At 33.8% G+C, this 21,313-nt stretch overlaps 1 protein-coding gene across 1 annotated transcript; it reads left to right on the forward strand.

Annotated features, from left to right (window-relative positions):
- The first annotated feature begins 7,753 nt into the window (after window positions 1–7,753).
- Window positions 7,754–17,548, forward strand: LOC123524836 (uncharacterized). Its single transcript, XM_045303347.2, has 6 exons — window positions 7,754–7,950; window positions 9,384–9,535; window positions 10,417–10,513; window positions 13,607–13,702; window positions 15,879–15,990; window positions 16,536–17,548. The coding sequence occupies exons 1-6, from the start codon at window positions 7,875–7,877 to the stop codon at window positions 16,651–16,653; spliced, it is 651 nt and encodes a 216-aa protein (XP_045159282.2). The 5' UTR covers window positions 7,754–7,874; the 3' UTR covers window positions 16,654–17,548.
- The last annotated feature ends 3,765 nt before the right edge of the window (window positions 17,549–21,313 follow it).

Here is a 21,313-nt window from a genome sequence, read left to right on the forward strand (position 1 = left end):
AGGAACAATCGGTTATAAAGAACAGTTTTCAATTCCCCGATCTAATTCCTTCTTTATTCAATGTGAAAATCCTCGGTTATAAGGAACACTCGATTATAAGGAACAATTTTTCCAGTCCTAAAGTACAAAATTCAATGGAAAACCCCTCGGTTATATCGAACAGACATAGAGAATAAAAATTATAAAAAAGAAAAACGGAAATAAACAGAATCGCTGATGACTCAGAGTAACGTCGGCACTTTCACGCGCATAATCACAAATTATTTCATTTCTATGATCTTTAGTTTGTTAATTCGCGGAAACGATAAAAGAAATATATAATATCATTATCAAAGTTTACCAAACACTAGACGATTGTGTATTATGCTTCGGTCTTTAAAATATACTTGTAGATAGCACACTTGCGTTGTTTAGTTTATATCCCTACATTTGCAGAGACTCATTCTACAATGAAATCCAACATGGCAAAATTGTTATTTATAATTTTTGTGTTTTACTTTTTATATAAATTAATCAATGAACACCCTATAAACGACTGTACTCCCCCTCTTCCTGTTGCGACCGATCAAAACAATAAGCTGACCGCTAAAAGTTGGGAAAAGAAAACTATTTTAAAGAGATTAACGTGCTTTGTTGGTGTGTACAGTATATTTACATTATATTGGAATCGGAACATGTTTTGGTTCTTTATATATTATGTTAGTCTGATTACAGGTACAATTATAGCAAAAAACTGAGCACTGATTTTGTCCAGAACTTGCACATTGTCGGCGTCAAAAATACATATTTTCTTGCTTGAGGAATGATCTACATATAAAGCCCACTGTTTCATGGATAAAGAAACAATACTAGTTTGGTAAAATTAAATAAATTCATTGCTAAAGCCTCCAATTTGTTTATAATCGTCAATGAAAGAGGATTCGGTGTGATGTCAATACTGTATGCATGTTTGCTTGCAGTACTGTACAAATGTTTGCGACTTTCGTAAAAGAGACTGTATGCCTGTTAGCAACCGACTTATTTATTATATCTCGACTTTTCACCGACGCCTGTAGTATTTCTTCATAATTATAACCCGCAAACGAAGTTCGAAGGAGGGTGGTATATATAGGAGTCACCATGCGGTTTGTCTGTCCGGTCTGTTCGTATGTATGTCCTCACAAATTTGGTCCTGCAATTACTTGAATACTATTACATCTACCACTCTCAAATTTCACACACACATAGGCAATCTGTAGTTAATGCTCGTCATCTTTTTATTTAATTTTCTTTTTACATTCAATGCCACACTTAAGAGGTCAAAGGTAAAAAAGGTCCATTTTTTCTCGTCCGTGTCATAACTTCGTTATGCATTAAGGGATTGTAAAATACCTTGGCACAAATGTTCACCATTATGAGACAATGTGTTGCGGACAGACACAGTTCCCTAGCTCCAATGTCAAGGGTCGCACTAAGAGGTCAAATGTCAAAAATAGATCCGGTTCATGTTTCGTGTCTTTATGCATGAAGGGATTCTGAAGTAACTTGTTACAAATATTCACCATCATGAGTCGATGCGTAGCGCGTAATTATCAAACATAGTACGACTAAAATCGATCGTAGGTCAAAACTGTGATATCTGTTTTTTTCAAATATGGACACACTATATAGAAAACATGCTACCTGCCCGTAGGCCTACACATACAATCTTGAATGCATGAAATTGGCAATGTGTTTTGTTACTAGTATCAGCAATTTAGGAGTGTTCAGACAAAATTTTGGTCGTACGATATGATAAGATGGTTGATAATACTGGCCCCCGCTGGTCCATTGCTCCTGTGTCCAGATCACAAAATAAAAATAAAGGGTCGATTTTTCGTGTCCGTACTTTAACTTAATGTTACTTGTTCACGCATCCTAATTAATATACAATTGTATGTATCAATCATTGTCTCCACTGTTACTACTTTATTTATTAAAAAATGATTGCCATTATCAATTGGTCCAGGATGACGGAAGCGTGGGGTATAATTTAGCGACCGTTAGGCGGTAGCTCTAGCTTCTAGTAAGGTAGAAGCACGGTTTATAGGCGTGCTTTTTCTACATTCAACATTAAATGGCATTATATACATGAAACTGATAGAGACACTTCGGTGTGTATCTTTACTTCGTTTACGACCTAAAAGAACATAAATCGCATACGTAAGTCGCAAAATGGAATACAGAGTCAGTCGCAAATACGAATTCAGATCAAAATCAAAATTGACAAGTCGGCATACAGTGAATATGTTTACCGTCTACATAAAATGTAATTTCTTCCATTTAGACCACGATAATCCGTAAATAGTCAATCGCAAAGCAGACTTGTACCCGTCTATATTTCATATACAACAGTAGCGTTGTATATATATCGGGGGAAACTTGGGCAAAAAACGCGTGAATTTCGTGTCAATTTACCATCGAACAATACAGGCTAACGCCGGAGTTAAATGACCTTGCAATATTCTCACCAGTTATCAATGGGATAAAAAATATGACTGACTGCAGGTAAATTCAGTTGACAACGTCTAAATATTAATATCGTAAAAATGACCCCATGTTATTGGATATCAATAAAATTGAATTACGATAAACTACATACTTGTAGTGTAGAACCAACTGAAACGTTTCCAACAGTTGTAACTTTTTTATGTTCACTTGTTATAAAATAGACATGTCAGCACGATCCTTACATTTGCAAACAACTGGATCCAGTTGTTCGAAACTTTAACGGTCGATTAACTTTATCAGTAGATTTCGACAATTTAGAAAACTTAGAAAATCAAATGTACTTCGGGACTTGTTAAGGATTATAAACACTAAATCATCTTTACAGTAAAATTAAAACATCATACTAGTGTTTCCCACGCACCAAGACTAGTATCTTGAATAGAAATTTAACAGGCGGTTAGTTTAACAGCTTAATGCAGTGGTCATGGGTTCGAGCATCATTGGGGTCACGACCATGACCTCATATCACCCCAGTACTGGTTTTCATAGGAAACGGGCTTGAGAATGGTTACAATAAGCTTAAAGCTTTCATCACAAACGAGCTAAAACAAATTAGTATAAACTAAACTAAACTAAACTAAATTACAGCCCGTTAATGTTTCGAACAACTTGGCCCAGTTAGAAAGTAGAACAACTACATCATTCTTACAAGAAGGGCACGACATAGTAAAAGGTGTTCGTAGTCCTACGAGCATCTACGCAATAACTATATCCTGATAGAAAACTAACTAACTAACTAACTAACTAACTAACTAAATAAATAAATAGATAGATAAATAAACACCGTCACTGGTTTCTGTTTAAATAAGAACGAAAAATGAATATAACCATTATTATTTTGTCACTTTACACCGATTGTTGAAAAGTGATTTCTAATAGAATCTGATAATTTTATGTGATTATGTATATTACCAGTAAGCACTAGTCCATACTTAAAATACCAGATTACTTCAAACAACAATATTTTTTTATCCAACATGTTTACCTCCGATTTGCTGTCAGCCTTCTTTGTAGTTTCGGAACCTGGCTATCTTCTTGAATCAATGTATCTGTCATCGTGTTTCGCCAACATGCAAACCCCTCACAAAAACTAGTTGTTCAGCATGCAGTTCAATTTTGAGTAGTTTTGAGAACTCCATATTTAACTGTTTGGCATTTTTGATTGCAAATGACTCAAGGTGTTAATGAACGTTAAATCTTAGTAAATCCGGTATTTGAGTAAAACTGAATTTATACAAATAACCTGCATTCTTTCATATGCCCTACTGACAAATAAGCGCTAACGGTACAAAGATAATATTACTCTTATAAAAACACGTTAATCCTAATTTCTATAGAACGCGTGGGAGAGTTTTCAATAATTGCAGTTTTTATGTCACGTGGTCTAAGTCGGATAGACAACTCGTGCCGTTGTCTACGGGATATATACAACTCGCTTTGCTCGTTGTATATATCCCGTAGACAACGGCACGAGTTGTCTATCCTATACATGCATGCTTATTTCAGAAAACAACATGGATTATTAGATTGCAAATCAATTTGACATGTTATTCACCAGTTTCGTGACTTGGTCGAGTGAATTCCCATGCAATGCGTGTGATCGGTCAACATTTTGTCAGCATTTTGTAAACATTTCTTGTCTGTTTCATCTGTTACATCACCACATTCACATATTTATGTTCAATTTATCGTAACACTTAAATACACACACTGTGTAAAGCAAAATAATTAATTTGAAGACGATTTCTTACCTTCGGCCTGCCAGTTGTTTGTTTTGATCCGTCGCAACAGGAAGAGGGGGAATACGGTCGTTTATGGGGAATGACCATTGAAATAAAATGAAACATTTACCAAACGGGTAACAGGACCTTTTGAATTTAATTGTTCCCGATATTTGACTGGCCTTCGTTATTTTTTATCCATTAAAAAATCCAGTTAATCGAAAATACAACCCTTCCCCACAACTACCACGGAATTTACGAAACAAGGCCAACAAATTAAAAGCTGTGTATCTGACTAGTTGTATGAAATGGTGTTATTAAGTGATTTATATACATGTATTTAAATGATTTGTTTCTCTTCTTAAGTCTTAGCAAAGGCAACAACATGAAATAAATAGCATGATATACAGCCTAATCCAGTTTTTAAATTAAATGCGATTAATTGTTTGGTATAAATCATGCCGAAAAAGATTCGTTTCGTTTTGAACTTTGTAAGCCAAACGCGTCCGCCTAATAATCGTGTTCAATTATATATAATTATTGTGATTAATGCTTACGATGTTAAGTCACGTTATCACATGAGTATTTTTTATCTTTTAGACATAAAATTATTGACGTTTTCAACTAGACACTTATAAACGTTTTATAAATTAAACCAATCTTAAACACAAACTTATCTAAGGCTTTTGAAAATTGATTTAAAAATAATCGAATTACAAACTCACATTGTATGAACAAATTATTACAATTTAACAATTGGATAATGGTAAAATTAACGATCTGTAAAGGATCCCTGCAGTAAACAAATAGCGAAACTTTGCAAAATTCGACTAGATTTTATTTGTAATTACATCTAATTAAGAATAAAATTAGCAATCTTTGTTCTTTAAACTTTATTTCTTTTTGTAATTCCTGATAAAGCTTTGGTCAATGTTGATCTATTTTAAGAGCACGATCGAACTGCCTTAGAAAGAAATCGTATTACATTCGTTCCAAAAATGAAAAAGAAGCATGTCTAGAACATATCAAAACAAGAGGGGTCACCATGACCCTTGATCATTCACCTAAGTCTCACAAATTGCTTGAACAATTTTAGTAGAGGGTCGCGCAACGGAATTATCTGTAAAGATATTTTGAAATTCGGCAAGCGTTTTTGAAATTCGGCAAGCGTTTTAAGACGGGAAGTTTTCAGTATATGCACAGGCTACAAGAAGTTCTATATATTAAATGAATGAAAACGTGACTGTCCCGTCTGATTGCCATGTTTTCGTTAAACTGGAACAATTTGAACAAACGGAACATTTCTGTAAAATTATCTAAACTAGATTTCACAGACCATTTTTTATGTAAGTCAGGTAGATGTTTGATCAAGTTTTTCAATGATTTGACCTAGTGACCTAGGTTTTTACCATGGTAGCCGAGTTACAAATATTTCATAGATCATTCTGACAAAGTCTCCAGAAGACCATATAGAAAAGCAGACATAAAGCAGCTACTTTGATGCTTTCAATTAAAATGTACATAATCATACAAAAGCATTAATTTACTTCCAAAATCAAACTATGGGTATAATTACTAAACAATAGAAACACTTAATTCAAATATATTTTATTTAAATAAAGTAGACATAGATGTAGCACTTGATGTCATTTCATGCTTCTAATGTTACATTACACTGTCTAAGCTACTGTATCATATGCATTTAATTGTATTGTAATAATACATAAATCATACAACCAAATAAGGTTGTAGACATTTTTATCATCATCATTCCATAGCCCACCAATGTTATCAGATTCCTTATATAACGTAATTAATGTTTATCATGGGTCCGCTTTTAAAAGTGTAAAATACCGCGGTACAATGTGTTTCATGTACGTGTCCTATGAAGTGTTTCAAGATACCGATGATCGGATATTATTTTCAAAACGTTTGCATAGTTTCATGCACTATACATGTTAATGTGGTTAGTCAAATTTTGATTGAGCAATGGATTTGTTCGAAACATTACTATCTGACTTGTGTTGAACTTCCCCGAGTGCCTCAGTAAAGATATTATAAGAATTTTTCACTGGTTGAAGGTGCGGATGAAAATATCGGCAGAGCCTGGTTACCGCATTAATAGTTATCAGATATTTTCATTCAAATCAACCAGTGATTTTTTCTTGTATGCCGTATTCTTCAATTAATGAGGAAATGAAATAAAATGAATGCATTCCTTTTAAGCACTAAGCACTATTTCATTATAGAGGCGTATCTTGCGCACCGGGATATAAGACGAGTTTTTCAAATTTTGGTAAAGATGCGGGAAATCCTGTCCGGAACAAAACGACCCTTTACGTAGAGTTAGATCCCTATAAAAATGTATCTTTTTGCTCCTAAAATAAATCTCCAGCAGAAGTTGCTTAAATGTGATTGACAATCTTTAATGTAAACAACTGATTTTGATATAAAATGCGCCATTAAAACAACTGAGTGTTTTATATTTTATAATATGAATCGCTTTACTTAATTCGTTATATGATTATATTATAACAAAAGTGCAAGATCAGACAAATACTAGATTTTATGCGATGCAGTTCGGTGCGTTGTAAGTGGGGGAGGGGCAGAAGGCATATGTCGATATGCAAAAAAATATATTGTAGTGTATGAGAAGGTGATAGCTAGAAGAAGATGCAGAAAGAAACACATTGTAGAAGTATTGTGTAAGGAAAGTGTGTTTTTGCTGAAAACGTCAGAGCAAGCACGTAGAAAGTAAACATTCATATTCATGGCGATATGCTGACGCATTTGATACAAACATGAGTTGTGGTTAATTAATTGCAGGTGTTTTTATTAGAGAAATATAGTATATTCTATACACATAATTCAGAGAAAATAGACATGCGTTACTTCGCTGAGTGATTGTAACTCCAACTCAGTTCTTCAAAAATATGTGTACAATACAAACTCAAATATTTTAATGTTAAACGAACGCAATGACTTCTAAATTTATTGCAACATATTTGTGTTAAGTCTCCACCCATTTATTTTAAGTGACGCATTTTCTTCGACGTTGCCTAAAAAGTAAACTTTCAGCGAGTATCATAATAATAATCTAAATCTGTACAGTATAAAAACTATAACATGATCGTAGGTAGATTAAGCCCTTCTATGAATAGTATGAATCTTTTTATTGTCTTATATCCTTCTACAATATCAATGTTTATCGATAAAATGCTTTATTCATGCTTGGTACTAATTGCTGACTTTTTGCAAAATGATATACCTTGTCACACAATTCTCCATTGTAGTCTGCAGTGACCGAAATATATCGTACCACAAGGAACCATAAAACTGCACACAAAGAGACATGATTCCATTGGTCTGCAGGCTTATGCGGAAGAAAAATATCATTTTGATCAAAACGTCATCAAGTAGTGTTTTAATTTGATTTTGCTAAACGGTTGAAAGGTAGATACGTACGGCATAGATTACATTTCGGATATAAGTTATAAATACAATAAGTTGGCCATACTTTTATGTATATCAATTACATCTATTAATAAGGATCGGAGACTTGCGTCACTGCCCGATCAAATGGGTCTGTCGTTATTTCATTTTATGAGCGGAACAATTAAATAAATGGCGTCTTTAAAAATCAGTATACTAGTATTTTTATTATTACTTTATGGGATTTGTGCAGATAATTCGTTTTACGGTAAGTATAACATTTATATATTGAACAAATAAAGCGGTAGCAAAACAACTCTTAATAAACGTTGGTAATTGTTAATGGAAAACAAATATATATGTTTAGATAATAAAGAAAAAAATCACACTGTTTCTAAATTGAATATATGCTAGTTCTGTCCTTTCAGCCGAAGGCTGTTACAACGAGATTTGACAGGTAAAACAAGCATTTTGTTTTAAATATATGTAATTTTAATGACTGAAACATTTGTTTACTCACGTTTCCCGCATAACGACATGCAAAATACCATGACGTCCGTGCAACATCATGACGTTGCACTGTTCATAGAAATTGTAGATGATAATTATAACATAATGTGATTTGTCTTTCTCGAACAAGGAAAACTACAGTAATAAAATCTTAACGCAAGTGTACCCCAAACCCCCAGTTATGACCCACTCTTCCCATCTATCACGCTTTCTCTTAATTTCTACAGTTAGGTCATTTCTACTTCTATTCCAACATTGCTGTTATTCTTTTCGCTTAGCTTCGTTCTCTCCCAAATGCATTTTTTTTCATGAGAATACAATGCAATCAATAATATAAATTTCCCTTTAAATATAACTTCGGGGACGGACCGAATTACTAATGTTAGTTGAACATGTGGTGTTCTGTATATTTACATTGTATATTTGTCTTAAAAAAGGAGGGAATAGAATATTGTGAAATCAAATCAATAAATTCTGCGATAAACAACGGTTGACGCCAACATTATGCATGACGTCACCTATGATGTTAAGATATCCGGTCCGAAAATAGGTAAATTTCGATGCCTGTTGACCACATTTTTTTGTTGGCATCATTTGAAAGAGTTGCGTCTCCGGAACAAGAATTAGTAAATAAGATGACCATAAATAATATGCAAGAATCACAACAAAAATCTTACACTGTAACGACTGGATTTCGGTTGTCTATTAAGTAAAAAATATTAGAAATTACATAACATATTTTTGTCATGTAATTTATATTTTCTTTTTTTTTCAGTAGACAATACATTTTCAAATGATACCAATATTATATGAGCTTACCAGGCATCAATATTTGATATATTTTAATAGTACTGTTATATAGAGATTGCTTATTTGTGGATCGGATACCTTAAAGTTCCGCATCAAGTCCATTTCATAACAGCTCAGATTAAAGAAGTTCAGTATATTATTTTCAGAATATTTCGCTGAGCGCGGTAGAATAAAAATATTATCGTTAACCCTATCGCCCGCGTGGTTCAATACCTCGTATCTGCACCTCTGAGCCCAGGTCAATCAGACGATAGACCACGAGCAGGTGCACTAAGACAGAACACAATGTAAAGTGTACGTCACATAAAACAAACAGATGTTGTATTATTTTACTTGTTTTTTTAAGAGAAGTAAATATGAATAAAAAGTTAACCTTTTCAGTCTCATCAAAGACGAGTTTTGGTAAGGAAGACGCCATCTTTGCCGAGAAAGTAGTTCCAAACAAATCAACGAAATCGAGAAATAAACGTGCTGATTGTCTTGGCAACTGGATTTTTAATTCGGAATGCAGCTGTAGTCATTCTCTTTGCTCAGTATGATATAGTTATATATATCTAGTTATTTAATCTTTATCCTGCTGCCGGTGTAACATTAAATACTGACCCCGTTGAAAATAGACCCCAGGGTATCTTTTTAAATGTTAAGAATTGACCCCATCAACTTTTGATCAAAAGGTCCTTTTTCAACGTTGATAATTAACCCCGCCAACATTTCAACTTTAAATTTTGATCAAAAGGTCCTTTTTCAACGTTTATAATTGACCCCGCCAACATTTCAACATTAATTTTTCATCAATGGGATCAACTTCCAACGGAGTCAATATTTAATATTACACCGGCAAGCGATTCTGCCTTTGTGACCAGTGCACTGTTCGCTATTCAGTCAGTAAATTTTCAGTGACACCCCTTCGAATAATAAATGGTACTGCTCAAATTGTATGATAGATCAGTCCATTTTAGAAATTTAGCAGGGTAAAGTTTAATACACAACTCTTCTTCTTACACTCTTCAAAGTGTATCGGTTTATCTATTTTGATATCGTGTGACGTCACATTATCCAAGCCTCACGAAAACTCTAAATATATCTTAAATCCGGGACACGTCGCATAAAATTTCAGTTATGCATTTACTTAATCAAATCTTAGGCTTAAATTTATCAAAAAAGTAACGTTCCTTAGACAACCTAGTTGAAACATTATTATTATGAAATTTATAAAAAGGAAACATTAAATACTGTGGGCCCATTTTAGAGCATTGATCTAAATGTTCACTAACAGGCAATTGTTTTGTTGATGGGTCTCTTATTTGCTCATCATATAATGTTTGAATAACATATGTTACTAATTTCCTCACAGGTATTAGTCTTTCAATAATTATACGTTATATCATATCATCTAATGTTTTCTTTTTTACAGGAACAATCCATTCGCGACGCTGTTACCACTGTGTGCACCACTCAGACCTGTTATCTGTCTTCTCAACAGTCTGCTGTTTGGACAACCATAAAGCCTGGTAAATTTTTCTGTGACTATGTTTTGAAAAACCTTTATGTAAAGTGCTAAATTCTAAATTAAGTACAATTACATGTACATGAACTTACTCACGCCATGTACCCGGATAATCCTAACTCTGTTCAGCGACCCTAACTCAGTGCCAACATGGCTGACAGAAAGACGATGTATGTAGTTAATTTCCTTGTCTTTTTTCATGTTTTTATGTGAGTATGCAATGTTAGCTTAAAACTTTTGATAGTCATAATATCCTGTATTGATAACATGTTTTGTGTACTAAATATTTCAATCGAAATGTCACATTATGTGGCTGGAATTCATTAAAATGTACTCAAAAAAGTCTTCAAAATGAACATGTTTTATGTTTCTAACTGTTTTAAAGTACCAGAAATTGAAGTAAGACCTTACTTATTAAATATATTTGTTCCCTAAATATCTCTTTGACAATGTTTAACAGTATCAAAGTTTGAAATTGATTTTTATAGCTTAAAAATCGTATTGATTATGAGGTGGGTTTAAATTTGCGGATAATTCCTAACTGGTATAGGAAACAGTGCTGGATAAATACGAACTTAGAACGGATAAACACCTAACCAAACGAAAACGGCTGTTCGTCTGTGATTTTTTTATGGACTGTTGATGCTCGAAGTTCTTTGATCTACCCACCCCTGCAGGGATGTAGGATTCCTATGTCCAACTTATCCGACTCGTGATTTTTTTTTGACGGCGGACAAGTGCATTTTTCATTCTGTGTGTCCGCGGACAAGCATACTTTTTCAGGTATAAAATGAGAAAACATAAAATATCATTTAGATTGTGTGTTGCTTCAAGTGTATGGAGGTGATAAAGATAATGGGTTCTTTGACTAGGTCTCACACTGTAACTCGGTGACTATGATAAAATATCAGAGAAGATTTAGATACAAGAAGATTTATTTAACGTCGGATAAGTATAAACATATAACACTAGCTTAAAGCTATTTTCCGGCAAACACATGTAAATAAGTCGACATAAGTAAATCAGCTGTAATAAAATGCAAATATGTTAAAGCACATCAAAGCAAATAAAGCATCTGGCTCTAAGTAGATAAGAAACAAATCACAAATTATCACATACATGTTACAGCGCATTAAAACAAAATAGCACATAGGTACTAGCAAATAAAAGGAAAAAGTAATTTACCACATACAGATTTAGCACATTTAAAGCAACATAAAAAAAGATTAGCTGACACTACACAAAAATAAGAAGAGTCACATTTTACAATTGCATTAAAAAAACATAAAAGAAGAAATCATATACATGCTAAAAGGAACATAAGAACTACTTAAAGTAGCTGAAGAAAAATATTTGCATCATCAGCATATGGCATTCTGTAACTAAAACTAAAAAAGGAAAACAAGGGTTACACGCAGAGAACTAAAAGGACATTTAAAGACATCAGAAACGTAAACAACTTAAAAAAGTATTATGACAAGTTTGTAAGTAGAATTCCAACTGCTGAGACAATAAGTCACTGTCAAAGGAAATATTTGAGCCAGTAGTCAGCCAAATTAAAATCAAAAGCACACAGAGATCGCAAGTATGACTAAAACAAGTCGGAACGTTTTAAGAGTCTTTCTCTGAATTCATCTGGCTTTGCACCATTGCGTGGGCAGTGTTTCAGGCATGACCTCAAAAGATCCCGAACACTGCTTACGCGATTTCAGACTTTTATAAACGTTAAAAGGTAAATATTTCAACAGCTTATTTTTACCACAGTTACTGTGATATGCTTTTCTTTTCATTGTCCTAAATAAAGAACTCGATCTCCAGTCTATTTGCGCTTTCATGAAGGTATGATATTACAAATCAGAGCAAGTGAAATTTGACTATGGACAAGTGGATTTTTAAGTTCCGTGGACAAGTGAAAATTGTAAGGATACCCACACCCCTGTCCCGTCAGTCCATGCATCACTCCCCCACCCCACCACACCACACCACACACACACACTTCCCTATTTACCGTCTGAAAAATATCATATTTGATAATTAATCATAAATCTAATCCCATTTAAACAATTTCAAAAATATTCCATTAGCACCTCTATAAAATCTCTTACACTATACGATATACAAGATTTGAAACAAACACAATTCTTCTGAAACAGTGTGTGCGTGTGTGTGTACGTGTGTGAGAGAGAGAGGGCGGAGGGTAGAGAGGGTTTGGGACTACAGAACTTCGAACATCGGTGGTATTAAATAATTTCTTATATAAATATAATAATTTTGACTTTTATACTGAGTAATTTTTTAGGGTTTATCCAGATTTTCCCAAACATTGCTATTTGCATAATATTAAAATTATGAAAAAAATATTTGACTGTAGTGGGCATACATATAACATCTTGTAAAATTAATGACAAATTAATTCATGAAGATTTTTATCCTTACATGTTTCACTTGTCCGCGGAACACAATAATCACACCATGTACATGTCAACTCATTCGTTTCTATAGAATACTAGTCAGTTAGGTGTTTGTCCGTCACGCAATTTTCGTGTAAGTTAGGTTTTTATCCATTCCTCATGTAAATTGAGTTCGGTTTTTATCAACTCAAAGTTAGGTTTTTATCCCTTTTCTCGCTGTCAGTACATTTGAACATGTATTGTGTCAACATGTAGTGGTTAACAACATAGTGTAAACGGGCCTATAACGCAGTATATCTTTGCTTTCAAACAACAAAATACTCGAGGCATCAAAAGCATAGAAGTATTTTTAAAGATTGTTTGTAAAAGTTTTCATTGAAAAAGTTGCCTTGTTCGTCGTTTTCCATCTGAAAACGCAATGGTTTATATATTTAACATGATGCATTTTGAAATAAATATACACTTGATCAATGGATGTAGATATAACAACAGGAACATTCCTTTATACATCGTAATTACACAGAAAACAACGTTGTATCGGCTTTACATCCGCCATGTTGGCACTGAGTTAGGGTCGCTGAACAGAGTTAAGATTATCCGGGTACATGGCGTGTTACTATTCAGTATTGATATCGATATAAATTTTGATACTTTTTATTAGTAAAGTTTACAAATTCTATATGCAGATGAAAGTTTGCTTAGCGTGCAGTGTCAGCCTGAACAATGTTACGACACTGATGTTGGATACACATGTACATGCCAAAAAAGATATGAAGATAGTGGTATGTAGATCTATTTACAATACATGTATTATATTTCTGAATACTTGATGTTCTTTTTGAGGTAATGAGTTTTGAATATATCAAAATGCAAAACTGCGTGCTTGTTCATTTTGTTGTGTTTAGCGCAAGTTTATAAGGCTATTATACTTCTGACAAGAGAAGGGTTGTAAACAATCATTACTGTTCCTGGGCACATTATTCCACTGTTATTTCTTAAAAGTGTTTTTGGTAACCGGATACTTCATATATGCTTTCAAGAAAATCAGAAATAATCCAATTCGATCCGACTGCACTAGTTAGCGATGCGACAGCCATTTTGTCTAAATCAAATTTACGAATCCAAAATAATAGATATACCGGAAACCTTTAACCTTAAGCCTGCTGGCGGCAAGTGATTTTACCTTTACTGCCAGTGCAGACCAAGATCAGCCTGCACAATCCTGATCATAGTCTGCACTGTTCGTCATTCAGTCAGTATCTTTTTGGTAAGCACCCCTCTTGACAGTTAATGGTACTGTCAACATTGAACGATGGACAAGTCCATTATAGAAATTCAGCAGGGTAAGGGTTAAGAGGCAAGATAACTGATAGCTTCACCACATTGATCAGAACCTAAGAACGCGTTGTCCGATGCAAGGAGGATATATATATATATCCATGTTTATTCTTGCCTACGTCATAGTTAGATCTTTGCAGTCTCAAGTGTTTCATATGTGAAATCCTGTAACAACAAAACTACTTTTAATAAATCGTTTTGGTATTTGGGAAGGTAACAGACATATGCATAAATTATTTCAGACAATTGTTTGTCGGTTTCAACGAGTGTAGTTTCACTAATATAAAAAAATATGGAAGTCGGTAAACGTTTAAGTTCCAGTTGCTGATAATGATATTAAATTCTGACCTGCGCCTACTCGTCATTGTTCGTTACCAGCAGGCTACGATTGTTATGACCATTTTTTACAGACGTACAGTCGGTTTGAAATTATTTACGGATGGCAACATCAGTTCCATGCGCATGTTTTAACAATTCTGCGCAGCCCTTTATTTCAATCCTGTTACATTGAAAGAAAAAAAAAATCTATTATTGACGGTACATATACTGTCAGTGAACGAAATATATAACCCGCAGGTCTAATATTTGCACTATTTTCAAAAATAATAAAACATTTTAATATGCGTTATTCTCCAAAAACTAACAGATCTTTTTATAAAAAACTTTGTGAATTGTTGAGAAAAACTTTTACGATAAAACATTGAAGTATTTATTACGAAGCTTAATAACTGATGGGTGTAACTTCGTCATTGGTCAATCGGTTAAAAATGTCAGAATTATAACTGACGGAATTAATTTGATAACCTGATAATCAGATAAAAATTGAAGTTTATATGTGTTATATTTACTTATCAATTGATGGTGGTGGAATACTCATAGGCATTTGGCAGTTTCAAAGTAGTTATGACCATTCAAAGATTTACAAAAACAAATGACAACCATGTTATTAGTCTTTGACAACAACAAAAATATGCATCTTTAAATGTTATTGCTCAGCCTTGCAAATGATATTTTCTTATTGCATTAATTAGAACAGTTCTAGATTTTGTATAATAATGACTTGTTTAACCCTTACCCTATAATGAACTTGCCCTTCTTTCAATGTGGACAGTGCAATTAGGGGTGCATACCAAAAAGATACGGACTGAATGGCGACCAGCGTTGATCATGATCAGACTGCATGGATGTGAAGGCTGATCATAATCTACACTGGTCGCAAAGGCAGAATCAATTGAATCGTGTCCAGCTTGATAAGGGTTAATTGATATTTTGTTAATCATATATCTACAAAACGAAATATATAAAGGAGTAGCATTAGATACTTCCAATTTCATTGATTGTTTCCCTTGATTCTAACGTTGAAAAACATACAAACAATAATACCATAAGAAACACAATAGGAAGAGCTCAGATCTACCAATCCTAGGGTCGTGTGTCCGATCTCAAGGCGAGATGCATGTTTCTCGTACCGATTTCATAGAAGACTTTGTGTCTGAAATTCACCAATAGTTGTTGGTAGAAAAATGAAAACTTGAAATCGATTTTATTGATAAATGGTTAAATATTGTTCATATTAGAAATAAGAGTTCTATAATACCTCTGTGTTTTTATCATGTCCAGATTTGCATGTATACCTTCCCGCAACTATTGTACCTGTTGTTGGAGTATCACTTGCCATACTGTGTGCTTGCATTTATTATCGGCAATATAGAAAGAAACAACAATTTGACATGTAAGTTAAGTTATTTGTTTATATAAACGTTTATAGATTTTATATGTTTTCGAATCATTTGCAACTCATCTGAAAGTTCTTAATATTTTGATATTTTATCAAATACGATCCTTTCTTTAATATACAAAAACGGCGAAATTATTTCGATCCGTTTATGTCTCTTAAATTTTACAAATGTTCCTTTTTTTCCCAAGAAACAACAGCTTTCATTCTAATATATAAACAGAAAAGAGCAGGATAAGTCCTGTTTAAATCTTGAACTAAGTGCGAAATTTGACGACACAGCTGCTTTCTCTGTATGTAGTTTAATCTTTCCAAACTTCCATCTTTCATGCTTTTTCATAGGTATGTCGCGAACCTCAGATAACATGCACATTTGCAAGTAGGATGCCCTGACCTAAAGACTTTCATTGAACGATAATAAACACTTTTATACTGTCTTGTAACTTTGGGACAAGGTAGGAATTAAGAGTGGGAGTTTGTGCACAATTTTCCAGCATAAATTTGTTTCATATTACGTGAAAATGGTTTACTTTATTTTTCAGTGCAAAGCAATGTATAACAATTAAGTGTAACGTTCTTTTTATCGTCGACGCTAAGGACGAATTAAAAAGATATACAGAACAGTTGATGGTTGCTCTAAGAGTGACAGTTAAAATATAATAGTGAAACGAATAGACATGTTCGACCTCTACAGCGGGAAGTACAGAGTAAAGTGCGATAAATCAATATTCATTCTAAACAAAGAACACGAGTCTTTAGAACTTTGTTTTGAGACTGTCTTAAGTAAAATAAGATTTCGAAAACAGCGAAAAACATCCATAGTAATATGTCACGCAGTTGACAAGGCTCAGGCTGACGGCCAACACTTACGAAATAATGTGTCTACTGAAATAAGTAAAAATGACAAAGACCTTTGCTGGGTGTCTGAAATTAAAAAAACTGGACGATTGGATACCTTGTATTATAAAGACGATCTTCCACGTAAGGTTTCAGTCAAATTCAAACAGCAACAATTATTTTATAAAACGAAAAATAGACGGTAGTGGGGAAAGAACAGTTAGTTCTATCAATGTTTTGTCGGAAATGCTAGACGTAATTTTATCATCAAGTGGAGCTGTTAAAAGTTCATCTTTTGACAATGCTACATGTAGAATTATTGTTGTAGAAGATTTTGAGAAAATTAAAGACCAGACAAACACACCGGAACTACAAGGATGTCATGTATTTTCAGTAATGAATTCACTACTATCAGCTGATGTCGAAATGAATTCAAGCAATATTTATTTTAGAGAACATATTATCACTGGAGTATTGAATGTGCTTTTAGAGATGAGCCTTATCACGTGTAAAAGACCAAAGCGAAAGAAAAACGTGTCGCATATGGAAGTTTAGAGAAATTGACGAACACCTTGATAACAACTAATAGCCAACAATAATTTCCCGCGTACAAAGATAAACAACAGTATATCTTCTGATATTGCCTAGATTTTAAACTGTTTTCATTGTACTACATACTGTGTATGCCACTAAAGATTAATTTGTTCATAATATGTTATTTCAGTTTATGTCTTTCACTTTACTGAATCCAGCTGGCTTACGCAAGGTCGGTGGTTCTACCCAGGTGCCCGCCCGTGATGAAATAATGCACGGAGGGGCACCTGGGGTCTTCCTCCACCACCAAAGCTAGAAAGCCGCCATATGACCTGAATTGTGTCGGTGCGACGTTAAACCCAGCAAAAAAAAAAAAAGATTCACTTCACTGTCTATGTTACATATTTAGGATGACTACTTGCACTGTTATGTTAGAGGACCCTATGTTAGACATATAGCTAAATATGTTATCCTCTTTAAATAAAGTTATTATTATTATTATTATTATAACAGGGAGCATCAACATCGAAAAAATCAATGGATCTTATTGTTTTCAAACGTTGTCTTGAATCAGCTGGCTGTATAGAGGTTTCTTTGCCTATTTTTCGAAGCAGCTTCTGTGTCCTCTATGATATCACTGTGGTCGAAAGTAAGGTAAACAAGATAGAGAGGGAGATATTTGTTTGTTGACTGCTTGATATCGAAATATATCTTCACCGATCAGGGAGACAATTACATACTTTCACGAAGGCGAATAAGATTAGTTATTATTTATTTATTGACGTGGATTCTAATATAACAAATCATGTTGATTTGCATTAAAACACGACTCTATTGACGTCACGTCACATATTATTTGGCGTAATAACAGGCGTCGAAAAGAGTGCTTCGATATTCGATCTACATTTTATATAAGACATTTCAGAATCAAAATAATATAATAAAACGTATTAATCTAACTGGCACACGTACAAAACCATCATTAGGGTCTATGTACTCCTTAATTATTCCGTGGGATATGTAACCCTTGCTGTTGCTTTATATTATCAAAACACGGTAAAATTTTGTTGTTGAAGAACAAGTATATGTCTTCAGTAGTTGCCGACTCTCATCATAATGTTTCTTTTATTTTCAATTTATTGAAAAGGCAATTTCAAAAGCCAAACAACTAATAAATGAGACGACAGAACGTTATAAGGTTAAAAGAACACCAAGAATTACGTTCACAAGATACCGCGATCAGCTATCTTACCTGATCGTGACACACAGAACTTCGGACTTAGCCAAGACAAGTAATTTTCTATTGAAATCTAAGCAATTTAGAATGAAGTAGACACCATGCCATTTGACATTCAAAGATTCGTTAGACAAACTGATCAATACCAGGAGCATGTTGTAAAAATTTGTGAAAAAAAAAGGAAAAGGTTAAGGTTCAGCTTAAATGGTAGATGAAGTTAGCATCTAAAGACATTTTGTCAGGTAAAGACAGGGGCTAGGATAGATCAACCGACCTTCCGCAAGCCAGCTGGATGAGTTCTTTTCAAATAAAGGACTCGAGCAAGGCTGGGATCGACGGAGGTAGGCAAGCGAATCCTTATCAAAGACTTTAACGACTCAGTCACAGAGGCTTTCGATATGTAAACATATGTAGTGGAAACAAGCTACAAATCAAGTAATATACACTATTTTTTTCTCTGTTTGTTTTCAGTAAAACTATATGTCGTAAGCACAAATAATAAGCATATACGATCTTTGAAAGCAACGTACACAGCGGAAAAGGTAATAAAAAGTGACAACATCTCGCGTACCTCCTTGCACTGGCTTAGGCGATACTTCATTATACAGTTACACTGACCGTGCTCCTTTATCTTAAGGACAATAGATAACTAGAAATTTCTTTCTCAACATATTGTGTCATATAACGAATGAAATAACAGCTTATATGTGTGTTGGCCTGAAAGCTGCATTCTACATTTCGTCACAATTTATATGGCAATCATTTGTACAAAGTAATTTGAAAATCCTTCGGATGAATAGACATATACAGTGCATACGACATATACTATCTATAAGACTTCGATCTTAATTTAAACCGACATATTTGACATTGCATATTGCACTGCGATCATTTGTTCCAAGTAACTTGAATGGGTTCTAAAAATATGGGCGGACATAATTCTATGACTATCTGACCTCTTGCACTGTGTGATCTTGATTTTGTACCGACCTGACTAATTATAGAGTTTTGCACATTGTCTCATAATGACAAATATTTGTACAAAATAATTTGAAAATCCTTCAAAGGTGTAAAAATATCCAGTGTGACAGCAGACACGAAATACTACATAAATTGTTATCACGCGACTTTGGATCAATATATCGTAAAGATAAAATAGTAAATTACGCCAAAACATTCTGAAATTGGTATAATAATTTACATATTCGCTGCAGATTTAATTGTTTAGAAGTACGTGCATATTTTTGTGCATGGAAGACAACTGATTTAACTGTCTATTTATTTAATAAACGCAGACTAAGACAAAGTTTTTCTATTTCTGTGTTCCAAAATATCTTGAGCAAGGAAAGTTTTACAGTACAGACGCAAGCGCGCTTATCTATTTGAAACTTTCAAATGTACTCTTTTAACGAAAGTTATTATATATAATAAGTTCGCCACTGGCATGTCAGTTATAGTGGATTTTTAAGTTCAATGTATTTTGTTAAAACAACAATACTTAATATTATCACGGCTTTAGCAACAAAAATAAGTGAAATATATAGGATGGATGAAATACACGCTATACTTTCAACTATATTAAAGTTTCCCAGTTGTTCGTCTTCTGACTCGTACAGATAAACAGGGAATTTGTAGCAACGTTCGTAGCAATGACATCCACCGCATATTTCATTTGCAGAATCCAATCACCTATTTAGCTTTGGAATGTGTTTTTTTCAGCTTTTTCATTTATTCTTTCCTTATACATGATATATTTCTGCATCCCACATATATTTTCTTACATGTTGTGAAGAATAGTTTAGAAATAATTAAGTCAAACGCCCCAAACAAAGAAGGAAACATATCATGTTCAATAATTTCTTTAAAAAGACTTAAACCAGTTGTTTTTACTACGTCATCACATTTTTCGTGTCGTGTCGTGTGTCGCGTCGAGAGAATCGTGTTTTAACTCGTGTCTTGTGCCGTACATCAAGTTTTAGGTTAATTCAAGACGCGCGACACGACGCGAGACAATACAACACAAGCGACACGACCCACGACAATGCGACATTACTTACTGAACTTTTTTCTTACATAAGAGTATTAAACAATATGTGGGTGCTTTACGTCCGTAAACAGGAAATACGTCATGACGTTACAAATAACAAAACGTAATGGTTCCGGATTTCAGTTTTTATCTATAGTAAAACATTTATATTTTTCATAAAATAACATTTTTTGACTAGAGAAATATGTTTTAAGAACACAGATGAAATGTCAATATTTCATTTTCATCCAGTTTTATGTAAAAACAATTATTACTGCACAAATCCACTACATATATCGTCCGCTATGTAGTTCGTTATACGTCATTTACAGCGCGAGAGTCATCTTACACCCTGGGTGTAAGACGGAGCTTTCAAATACCGATGAAAACACTGGAAACTTCTATCAGATATGCGAGAATAAGATAATATTGATAAAACGAATGTCATTTGTTTGATTTCATTTATACTATTTTACTATTACTATTACTTGTAGAATATGATAAGCAAGAAAACCGATTTTAATACAATCATGTAGAAGCGTATGGGAATACCCGGCTCTCGGGTAATTGTTTTCGAAGTCACTTGGCAGAATCTCGATTCAGCTTCGAGTCGAATATTCCCTTCTGCACATAAACCATTGAAAGAATCTTTCAGATTATGACGGATATCTGCTTAGCTGGAATTT

This window comes from Mercenaria mercenaria, chromosome 3, assembly GCF_021730395.1.
Source record: "Mercenaria mercenaria strain notata chromosome 3, MADL_Memer_1, whole genome shotgun sequence".
NCBI classification, from domain to species: Eukaryota; Metazoa; Mollusca; class Bivalvia; order Venerida; family Veneridae; genus Mercenaria; species Mercenaria mercenaria.